The sequence below is a fragment of the Odocoileus virginianus genome, chromosome 18 (genome assembly GCF_023699985.2).
Source record: "Odocoileus virginianus isolate 20LAN1187 ecotype Illinois chromosome 18, Ovbor_1.2, whole genome shotgun sequence".
NCBI classification, from domain to species: Eukaryota; Metazoa; Chordata; class Mammalia; order Artiodactyla; family Cervidae; genus Odocoileus; species Odocoileus virginianus.
In genome coordinates, this window is record NC_069691.1 from 22,162,316 (window position 1) to 22,174,554 (window position 12,239).

Consider the following 12,239-nt stretch of genomic DNA (forward strand, 5'->3'; position numbering starts at 1 on the left):
AAGCCTAGCTTAGGGGATTTTGAGCATAACCTTACTAGCATGGGAAATGAGTGCAATTGTCTGGTAGTTTGAGCATTCTTTAGTACTCCGCTTCTTGGGAATTGGGATGAAGATCAACTTTTTCCTGTCCTGTGGCCACTGCTGAGTTTTTCAAACTTGCTGACATATTGAGTGCAGCACTTTAATAGTTTTCTAGGTTGGTCATAGCTTTTCTTCCAAAGAGCAAGCATCTTTTAATACCATGGCTGCAGTCACCATCCAGTGATCTTGGAGCCTAAGAAAATAAAATCTGTCACTGTTTCCATTGTTTTACCATCTATTTGCCATGAAGTGATGGGATCAGATGTCATGATCTTAGTTTTTTGAATGTTGAGTTTTAAGCCACCTTCATCAAGAGGCTCTTGAGTTCACTTTCTGCCATTTTCAGTGTTTATTTCTGCCCTCATCTTTGTTATTTCCTTCCTTCTAATAACTTTGGACTTTGATCTTTTTCTGGTTACTTTAGGTGTAAATTCAGATTATTTGTGAGATTTTTCTTGTTTCTTGAGGTAGGCCTGTATTGTGAGCTTCCTTTCTAGAACTACTTTTGGTGCATTCAGTAGATTCTGGTGTGCTTTATTTCTGTTTTCATTTGTCTTTGGATTTTATTTTTCTCTTTTGATTTCTTCATTGACCTATTAGTTGTTTAGTAGCATGTTGTTTATTTTTTAAACTTTATGTTTATTATTTTTGGCTGCACTGGATCTTTGTTGCTATGCGCCGGCTTTCTCTAGTTGTGGCTAGCAGGGGCTGTTTTCTAACTGCAGAGCCCTGGCTTCTATCGTGGTGGCTTCTCTTGCTGGCTAGCACGGGCTCTCGGGTGTGCAGGCTGCAGTAGCTCTCCACGGCTCGGCAGCTGCAGCTGGTCGGCGGCAGAGCGCAGATCCAGAGCTGTGGCACATGGGCCCAGTTGTCCCGTGGCGGAGGCAGCCTTCCCAGACGGGGAGCTGAGCCAGGGTCGCTGTATTGCAAGGTGGATTCTTAACACGGGACCACCAGGGAAGCCCCGGCATATTGTTTAATCTTCATATTTTGTGGTGTTCCAATTTTCTTATTGTGATCTCTAATTTCATACCATTATAGTTGGAAAAGATGCTTGATATGATTTCAGTCTTCTTGAATTATTGAGACAACTTGTGGCTTAATATGTGATCTATCTTGGAATGTTCCATGTGCAGCTTAGAAGAATGAGTATCCTGTACATACCTTTGAACTCCATCTCATCTAATATGTCATTTAAGGCCAGCTGTTTCCTTATTAATTTTTCTGTGAATTATCTATCCACTGCTGTAAGTGGGGTGCTCAAGTCCCCTACTGTTGTTATTGTATTGCTTTTAATTTCTCCCTTTAGGTCTGATAATATTTGCTTTATATATTTTGGTGCTCCTATATATTTATAAATGTGTATTTATAAATATATTTTTCCTTCCATCTAGTCTGTGTGTGTTTTTACCTCTGAAATGAATCTCTTTTATGTATACATAGATAGATACACACATGATGGAACTGTATGTACATACACATACAGTGGAATACTACTTAGCCTTAAAAGAAATGAAATTTTGTCATTTGTAACAACATGGGTGAACTTAGAGGGTCAGACAGAGAAAGATAAATACTGTATGATATCACTTATATTTGGAATCAAAAATACAACAAACTAGTGAATATAACAAAAAAAGAAGCAGACTCACAGATAGAGTAAACTAGTGGTTACAAGTAGGAAGGGGCATTATGGGGGTGGCCAAATGGGAGGTACAAACTACTGGATGTAAGATAGGGTACAGGGATGTATTTGTTCAACATGGAGAATATAGCTAATATTTTGTAAATGGTATATAACCTTTAAAAATCATATAAAAGTTTTCTAAAAATCAGGTGCAAAAAAGGTGTATTAAACCAACATTAAAGAAACAACAATGTAAAACATACTACTCTAAATACAAAATTTGTTGTTTTGGAAAATAGTTATTTTTAATAAAAATATTATTTATGCTAGTATTACTGAGTTTATTGTTATTTTTAATGATACTTTTACGTCTCCTTGGTTTCGAAATCTAATATGGTAAATATTAGTAGATACAACCCACATAAACAAAAGCTTTGGGGGCACGTCTGTAATTTTTTAGTGTATCAGGGACTTCACACCAGAACTGGAGGTATAGCAGGTACATTATATTAAGGAGAGGCTAACAGCAGAGAGGACTAGTTAGACAACTTTTTCAGGTATCTAGGTCATTGATTTTGAAACCCTTTGTGCATATACACTCATTTGAAAGAATTATCAAAAACTGTATTCTTTATGAAACATTTAAAAATTTTATTTGGTTGTAAATATTTTGTAAAGTATTATAAATAATGACATTAATACAAGACATATCAATCCTTTAGAGGTATACAGTAAAATCCAAATGCCACAGCAACTTGATACCGATTGTCACCCACTTAAAAAGGTATAGGAAGAGACTTTCTTCTTGATAGAAACTTTTTGTTATTCCTTTTTCTCTTTAAAATTATGTTTACACCTCCCTTCTCAGAATTCTGCATAATGTATTTTATTTTGCACTTGGAATATATCTTGATAATCTCCTTTGTAACCAAAATACATATATAAATTGAATTAATTTTAAAATTCCTGTGACCACCAAACTTTTCATTTTTTTTCTTCTGGATTGAATTATCATTGCAGTTACTGCCAGGGTGCAATTTACAATGCAATATAAATGAATTATTAATTTAGATTAGTAATTTGAATAGTTCTTTAAAAATTTTTATTGCAATCATTTCTTAATGAGATATGGAGGTTTTTTTTCCCCTCTCCAACTAGTCCATATAGCCTTAGATAAATATTATTTACTTGTATAACAGGACCAGATTCAACGTAAATTCCAAGTTTATTTTTGTTTTTGTAAACACAGAGAAAACTTTTTTGTACAAATGAGATGGGAATGGAAGGAGTTTTGTTATAAACAATGTCATTTACGTTTGTGACTTGTGATAAGCAAAACAGTATACAGTGATCTACCAATAGAATTTGTTAACTGGCAGTTTCATTAGATCTATTCTGTTTTCAGTTTCATAGAAAACAAAGAATTAAACCCACTTGATTTTCAAAAGTGGATTTACTACCCAGTCATTAGGGTCTTTCATTTTCTCAGTTTCCGGGAAATATGCCAAAAATTTTTTTTCAAATTAATTCAAACCATGGTATTACTCTCATGTAGAGGCATCTTGTATATACATTTATAAAAGTTAAAAAACAATATTATTAATTTCAATACAGTATTTTAAATAACATTTTATCATTTTTAAATACATGATTTAAATATGACAATCCCTTGCACTATCTCAAAGATTGAGTCACTTAATGAAGAATGTCCTTCATTCAGTCTGTTTAGCAATAAATACCAGTCCTCATAAACAAATACACTTATTTTCTGACAGAAAAAACCTTAGTTCATTTTTCAGTTCAAGTAATTAATGTTATGAAATACTCTTTTTAAAAAAATCATAAACTATAGAACACATGTGCAGAGAGACATGTTTACAATGAAGCTAACAAAGCATATATGTCAGAGTTCCTTCCTTTTGAGATTCTTTCTTTTCTAATTTTAAATATTCACTTTCATACCTAACTTTATATTCTTATCATAAAGAAAGCCCCTAAAGCTTTGGGCCCTGTATTTCTTCCTGAATATCTGGAAAGATTAATCACAAAGGAAGTCAGGATAAGCTTTTGTGCGTGCATGCATGCTAAGTCGCTTCAGTTGTGTCCGACTCTCTGCAACCTCATGGACTGTAGCCTTCCTGTCCAGAGGAGGACCGCAGGCTCCTCTGTCTGTGGGATTCTCCAGGTGAGGATAGTGGAGTGGGTTGCCGTGCCCTCCTCCAGGGCAGGATAAGCTTAAGATGATATATATTTAGTAAAAAATTTCATTATTAAATAATTAAGATAAATTGCTTCTCATTACTTAACTTTACAATACATAGTACAGAATAAAATATAGTTAAGATTATGTTTTATGAAGTAAGGCATATGGTAAAAGGCCTGTTACTCCTTCAGTAAATAAATGTTTTAGGGAAATTGAACTCTGATGTTTGACTTTGGGCTGCTCAGTCGTGTCAACTCTTTGCAACCCGTAGACTGTAATTCACCAGGGATTTTCCAGGCAAGAATACTGCAGTGAGTTTCCATTTCCTTCTCGAGCATATCTTCCCCACCCAGTGATCCAGCCCATGTCTCTTGCATCTCCTGCATTGATAGGTGGATTTACCACCTGGGAAGCCTGATGTTTGACTTTGGGGATTCACTAATAAGAAGCTTGTATAAAAATCAGAAACCATATCATTGTCATCATGATCAAAATTTTATGTATTTAATGAAAAAGAAAGCTATATACTTCTAGAAACAAATCAGATAGTTAGCATATTGTTTTATTTTCATAGTAGTAAGTAAAAATACTAAGTGTTTTATATAAGTAAATGAGGTCAACTAATTTTTATATAAATATTTCAGAAGGAGTTGATAGAATATATTTTAACTGACTTATTGAAAAGCAAACACTACATGTAAAGTTTGAAAGAAATCATAATTTTTATCCATAGGATTTAGCCACCATATTTTTTAAAATATGTAATTTCATTTAAAAGAATCATTGTCATCTACATTGCTTTTATTGTTCAAAAGTGTTGTTTAGCTTCCAGCTTGCCCTGTAGGTTCTTCTTTGTATTAAGAACTAAGAGAAAATGCTTCTGCTAACATTTTTTTTTTTAATTATTAAAGCATGGTTTTGAATTAATGGAGAATCCTTATATTGTTCTTGCTATAGAGCCCCTTGGAAAATATTTGTATGTTTTTCTGCTTACTCCTCACCTGGTTTGAAGATCTCTGTACTAGTCATGAGATAAGGATCTAACTGAAGACTGTAATGGCAGTATTGGATTGGGAGGCTGATTAGAGACATATCTAAGACATACTAAAGAAACTTAGTGACTCAGTAGACTTTGGAGTGAAAGATGAGTCAAATATAATTCTTAAGATTCTCAGTTTAGGGAGTTAGATAGATTTGATGCCATTCATTGATTGCACAGAGAAGGTAAAATAATCTTGTACAGGTTGGCTGGATTTCTTTTTGCCCATGGAACTTTAACGCGTAAATTTTCAGTAAGTCTGAAACACAAAAGAAGCATCAAAGATAAAGTGGCTGTAAATTTGGGAGACCTGAGTGTGTAAGTGGATGACACTATCTAAGGGAAAGTTTTTGAAAGAGAGGAAAAGCTCTAATGATGGAACTTGGGGAAACCCAACTTTAGAGAATGGAGAAAAGGAGGGAACGTGCTGGGTAAATGTTATTAAAAACAAATCTCTCAACCCAGAAAGCCTCTCCCCCAAAATAGAATAGAAAGAAAACAGTTTCATTACTGAATAAACATTAATCCAGAAAGTAATATGCATCATAAGCAGTCTGCTAAGAGATTGCAGAAAAACAGAAAGAAATCTCACTCTTGGATATGGCCAAGCCATTTCAACTCATTTCATATATGTTCTCAGGATAAACAGTAACTAGTCCTAAAGTAAGAGGACTTGACAGCATTATCTGTCACACGTAAATTCATCCTAAATTCACTTAGTAATAGGAGTTCCCATTTGTGTTAGCTAATTGGCTTTATCCAAAGGGAAAATAAACTTCTCGTACCTTTATGATAGGAGATAGTTTTGCAACTTTCAGGAGGCACCAGCCCAAGTTAGGCTCCTACCCCCCCACTTAAACTGGGATGTAGGGGCATGATCTTCCTTGATAACTGCATTCTGAAGAGGTGGTTTCCAGGTTCTTGAGAAAGACATTGCTATATGTAAACCTGGCAAGAGGCTTTTAAGCAAAAGCCTTTAAAAAGATTTTTACATACATTTCAAAGAGAGAATTCACAATTCTAAATTTTCTAAAGTAAATGAGAGAGTCTTTTCCCTCCTTTTCTACATGGGCTTCTTTTTTCCTTTGTATTTATCCTTACATATGTAATGTGAAAATGAAGGGAGAAATTAGAGTGCTTTCATGAAAACCAAAGGAAGAGAATATTTTGCAAAGGTTGAGGGAGTAGTACTCTTCAAGGAGGTTATATTCCATTTGTGGGATAAACTAGCATAACATAACTAAATATGTAAATTTTTAAAATAAATATAAAAATAATAGAGCATTACATGGTTGTGTAGTATAGACTGAAAGTACTGTAGAAATTCAGTAGCATGAGGTCATTAAGACCTTAACTAGTTAGAGGAGGCTTTCTGGAAGTGAGAAACCATAGGCTGAAGGAGAGAAGGATATTTTGAAGGAGAGATTCAGTTTATATAATTTATATTTAAAATCCCAGTTTAAAACAGATCTTTCATTATTCTCTCTAATGAATATAAACAGAATATAAACGTTGTGGACCATGATGTTCATAATCCATTGGCCAAAATTCTCCCTTGGGTAGTGTTAATACTTGAGGGAAAGAATGACAACCATTTTCCCCTGTGACTTTCTATTTTGTATGTTCCCTCTTTTAATCACCTCCTTTCAGATTAACAGTTATTTGTTTTATATGTTAATAGCTTCAAGTCTTCTCCAGCTTAAAAGGCACTTTTTTCTCTAGGATACTTGCATGCATGCCAAGTCACTTCAGTTGTGTCTGACTCTCTTTGACCTTATGGACTGCAGCCTGCCAGGCTCCTCTGTCCATGGGATTTTCCGAGCAAGAATACTGAAATGGATTGCCATGTCCTCCTCCAGGGAATCTTCCCAACTCAGGGATCAGACCCTATCCTCCTGCATTGCAGGCAGATCCTTTACCATCTGGGCCACCAGGGAAGCCCCCCTAGGATACTTACCTGGATTTATTTTAAGCTTAACTTGGAAAGATCAGCTTTTTTTTTTTTTCTTTGAAAGTACTGTGCAATTAACCCTGGTGTTAAGGAGACAAAATTAATTTTTTTTTTCTTGGCTTTCAGTTATCTTTGTGTGTTGTGGTTCCCAAGACCACCCTCAGGTTTGATCATCACTGGAAGGACTCATAGGACTCAGCATACTGTCATAAGCATAACTATGACTCTTACAGAGGAAGGTTGGAAAGCAAAATCAGCAAAAGAAAAAGACTCGGTGCAATGCCTGGAGGAACCAAGCACATGTGTTCAAGTGTCCTCTCCCAGTAAAGTCAGATGGGACACACTTAATTCCCCCAGCAATAAATTCTGACTACATGTGTGAAATGTCATCTACTAAGGAAGCTTAATAGAGACTCAGTGCCCACAGTTTTTATTGGAACTGACCCATGTGGATATTTTCTATCTGGCATATACCATAACTCTAGACTCACATTGTCTACAGAAGTGGTTTAGGTGCAGTCAGCCACTTCTGTCATTTAGGGATTGTGGAAACCCTCCTGAATCTTAACATCCCAGGTACCAGTCAAGTGTCAGCATTCAACAACAGACCTTTTTGATGATTGCAAACTCAGGCCTGATGTGTTAGCCCTTTTCTCTACACCTTGTTTTTTGTTTTGTTTTTAAATCCAGTGATTTGCAGGTAAAATCAAGACTTGGCACATCAAGTAACGCTTTTAAGTATATTACAGGTATGCACCAGAGTCACTGACAGAGAGCAAGTTTTCCGTGGCCTCCGATGTTTGGAGCTTCGGAGTGGTTCTCTATGAACTCTTCACTTATATTGAGAAGAGTAAAAGCCCGCCAGCGGTCAGTATGCTTTCTGTTTACTTCCAATGTTTTTTAACATGAGAAAAGCTTTTCCAAAGAGTATTAGTAAACTTAGGGTTATTTTAGAGTTCCTATTGGTTATTTATAAGACAACAAGCAACAAAGTAACCCCCAAACTAACGCATTAAGTTAACTTGAGGTTTTAAAAGGTGGGGATTGTAGTAGTTTAATATATTCTCTTAATATTATTTTTAGTAAATCCAATAAACTCATTCATCCTGGGAATTATTGCAAATGTTAAACCTTTTAAAGCAATATTTTTTCTATTCATTGTATAATTTTAATATAGGACAGTATAGAAAAGAAAATGAAAGTAATCTCTAATTCAGCTACTTAGAGGTAACCACTTTAATATTGTAGTATGTTTTCTTTCAGGAGTCTTTTAATTTTATATGTAAAAATTAAATTTTATTTGTTTTATTTATAAAAGAAGTCACACTGTACAGTTTGCTTTCCTGCTTTTTCATTACAGATTATAACATGGACATTTTCCTATGTTAATAAATATTTACGACAAATATGACTTCTAATTTCTTGGTGGTGTTTCAACATAAGGATATAGTTTCTGGGCAATTATTTTCCGTTTTTCAGCCTTTTAAGTAACACTCATTGAACATAGTGGCTATCCTTATATATAAATATTTATGTTTATCTCTGGTTGTCATCTTAGAGTGAAAATGTAATTATATGTGAAACATTATAAACTCTTATATATAAAAGATTTTGATGATTTCAAAATGCTCTCCAGGAAATCTGTATCTCAATTAGACTCTCAGTAACTGTGCATAGAGCTATATATTTTATCATTTGTCAGTGTTGACTGTTACATTTCCACGCAGCTTTGCCAAATTGATGGGAGAGAAGTTGTACCAATTTGATTTTAATTTGCATTTCTGCCTTTAGTGTGATTGGGTACATACTTATTGGGTGTTTGGGGTATGTGCATGTGTGCATTGTATCCTCGTGTACTTTGCCCATTTTCATATTGGTAATTTTTCTTATCAATATACAAGAGTTTTCTGTATTTAAATAAATGTGTTCATTGTAAATATTCCTCTACCTTATGGTTCAGACTTTAATCTTGTGAATTTTAAACATATGAACATCTCTCCATTGCATTTATGCTTTAATATTCATTCTGCATTTTTTATGTCCTCTTCTACATTCAACTTTTTATTTCAACTGAAATGTGATATGATGTGTTCAAACACAGTGTGTTTTTAGTTCACTGGGTTTGAATTCTTCTCAGGGTATTTGTGTTGAGGGTGTTACAGTTACAGAAATGGCATTATAGAGGTTCCACATTTAACAATCTTTTATGAAGTATGATTGAAAAGGAAGTTTTTGAAGTTAAAATAGTCTTGTTTTTAAAATTTTCAAGGTAAGGAAACATACATACACGGGATTTTCCCCATTTACTGGAAGAAATTGAGAATTCTGCTTCAAATGTACCAAAAATATGTCATTGAAAAGTGGGTTTGTGTTTCAGGAATTTATGCGTATGATTGGCAATGACAAACAAGGACAGATGATTGTGTTTCATTTGATAGAACTCCTGAAGAATAATGGAAGATTACCAAGACCAGATGGATGCCCAGATGAGGTAACAAAATTTTTTTTATCCACAGTAATCATACATTTTCTTTCTCTTTTTACCCAAGGATTTCAGGTCAGTTTATGCAATTCACTGGACTTTTATTTTTTTTTTCCATTTATTTTTATTAGTTGGAAGCTAATTACTTTACATCATTGCAGTGGTTTTTGTCATACATTGAAATGAATTAGCCATGGATTTACATGTATTCCCCATCCCGGTCCCCCCTCCCACCTCCCTCTCCACCCTTTCCCTCTGGGTCTTCCCAGTGCACCAGGCCCGAGCACTTGTCTCATGCACCCAACCTGGGCTGGTGATCTGTTTCACCCTAGATAATATACATATTTCGATGCTGTTCTCTTGAAACATCCCACCCTCGCCTTCTCCCAGAGTCCACAAGTCTGTTCTATAGATAGATAGCATAAACATGACTGTGGATGTAGATAGCCATGACATATGCCTCTATAAAAAAATTAAGTGGGAGTTCCGAATTCATGTCTTCACCAATTAAAAAATGGCACTTTGTGTTCATTGTAATTTTGGTTTATTTTCCCTTTTACAGATTTATGTGATTATGACAGAATGCTGGAACAATAGTGTAAGCCAGCGCCCCTCATTCAGAGACCTAGCTGTTCGAGTTGATCAAATAAGGGACAACATGACTGGATGAAAGAAATGAACTTCACTCTGAGACCAGAATAGACTTACAGAACAAAGTTTTGTATCTCATATTGCTGTGGACTATTGTTACGTATATCATTATTATGTATATCACAATATTAGCCAGCAAAAGTGTGGAAATACCTGCTTACTTTCGAAGTTTAGTGAGTTTTTCTTCATGAGGATACCAGCCAAAACCATTGATGAAAAGTCCTTAGCAAAGAGTTTTGTAAAATATTTCGGGAACCTGATCAGTCAGTTAACATCACTTTTCTTTGGCCAAAATGAGAAAATTAGACATTTTTCAACTAAGAATTATGAGAGATTAAAAAATTGTAAATTTTAAATATATACAGAATACATATGTACAGTTTTTACCATAGTGAATGTATGACACCTTGGCGTCTTGTGTGATGTTTTACACAAGGGCTGGTATTCATAAATAATGTTTTCTAATTTTTCCATAGTTGATCTATGATAACTTCACTCTATAGACAAATTAAGATGCTCAGATAATTGAATATGCACCTTTTTGTCCTTGCACATCTATGTCACTGGCCAGCAATATAAGCAGGTATATACTTTAGCTTGTTGTTCTGTGTACTGTAAATATTTTTCAAAGCAAAGGGAACAAATGTTTAGTTTTATTTGTATAGGGAATTTTCCTGACCCTCTAGAATACATTTTGAAATGGAACAAGTTTACAAAGATTAACACAATATATTTTCTTATTTGTCTCCCTTGTATTTGTTTGTGGCACGTATGTTTTTTAAATAGAACTATCTCCAGATTTTTCTAAGACTACCGTGAACAGTTTTCTTTTAAAATTTTGAGATTACAAATGCCAGGAATATTGTCATCCCTTGAGCTGTTTGTTGGTTGCCAATAAGATTCTTCAATCCCTGGGACCTATGGTCATGCATTAAATTTAAGTGTAAGCTATAGTATAGATTTTGTTTTTCATATATATAAGCCTGCTAAGATGCACAGTGGGTTAGGAATTTTTTTCTAAAGAATGTATATTTTAGGGATTTCAGAAATCTATTGCAGTCATAAAAGAGATCTTTTTTGTTGTTGTTAGATTCTTATATACAAGGGAGAAATTAAATTGATTTTTAAAAATGATTAATTTTATTCAAAAATGCCAGTAGAAAATTCTGTATATCTGGAAGAAAAATGAGTGTTTTCAATTAAGTATAAAGGGTTGTTTATTATTGTTGTCATTTTAGTGCTACTCCATTTTAGACATCATATCTATGGTGGGTTTTTTTGTGTGTGTGTTATTTATACAAAGTTTAAAATACTTGGAATTTTGGTTAGAAAGAAAATAGTTCATTTTCAGGGCTATATTCTTTTTTTTTTTTTTTAACTTAAAGACTTTACATTATCTAACTTTCAGAGCTGGTTTATAAATGCATATTATATAAGAAAAAAAAGCCTCACACATAAAGTTTGAGTTTTTTTGTTGGAAGGGAAGGGAAGAAATGCTTTTTATGTTATCTTTAAAGTATTTGGGCTTCCTTCGTAGCTCAGTTGGTAAAGAATCTGCCTGCAATGCAGGAGACCCCGGTTCAATTCCTGGGTTGGGAAGATCCCCTGAAGAAAGGATAGGTTACCCACTCCAGTATTCTGGGGCTTTCCTTGTGGCTAAGCTGGTAAAGAATCTGCCTGCAATGCAGGAGACACCAGTTCGATCCCTGGGTTGGGAAGATCCCCTGGAGAAGGGAAAGGCTACCCACTTCAGTATTCTGGCCTGGAGAATTCCCTGGACTATATAGTCCATGGGGTTGCAAAGAGCCAAACACGACTGAGTGACCTTCACTTACTTTAAAACATTTTACCAAATGTAGTTACCAAACACACAAATCTTCTGAAATGATAATATATTAGATTTTAAAAGATTTCTAGTAAATATTTTGATGAAAGTTGACTATAATTTTTATTTAATTTGTAAAAAGACTCCTCCAGGATCTGTATATGTAATGTTCGTGCACTTAGATCTTCCATTCTGCTAATTTTCAAGTCAAAAATAGCATATCATATATGTTTGATTTCAGATTTTTGTACTATAACTTAGGTACCTGAAATAGATTCTTACAGGTCGATAACATTTTGTTTATAAAAATAAGGATGTTAACTAGGTTTCTTTTAAAATAGTTTTTCTTTTAATGCTTGTTTTTAGTTTTAGGAGAAAAT

General features: G+C 34.3%; 1 protein-coding gene across 3 annotated transcripts in view; it reads left to right on the top strand.

Moving 5' to 3' along the window:
- The window catches only part of JAK2 (Janus kinase 2), a 90,191-nt gene extending 79,402 nt beyond the window's left edge, over window positions 1-10,789 (top strand). For 2 of the 3 annotated variants that reach the window (XM_070480430.1, XM_070480429.1), the window contains exons 22-24: window positions 7,651-7,768; window positions 9,279-9,392; window positions 9,946-10,789. In XM_070480430.1, coding sequence (XP_070336531.1) covers window positions 7,651-7,768; window positions 9,279-9,392; window positions 9,946-10,053 — 340 coding nt within the window. In that variant the 3' untranslated portion in view covers window positions 10,054-10,789. The other variant, XM_070480431.1, reaches the window with a different exon arrangement.
- Window positions 10,790-12,239: the final 1,450 nt, after the last annotated feature.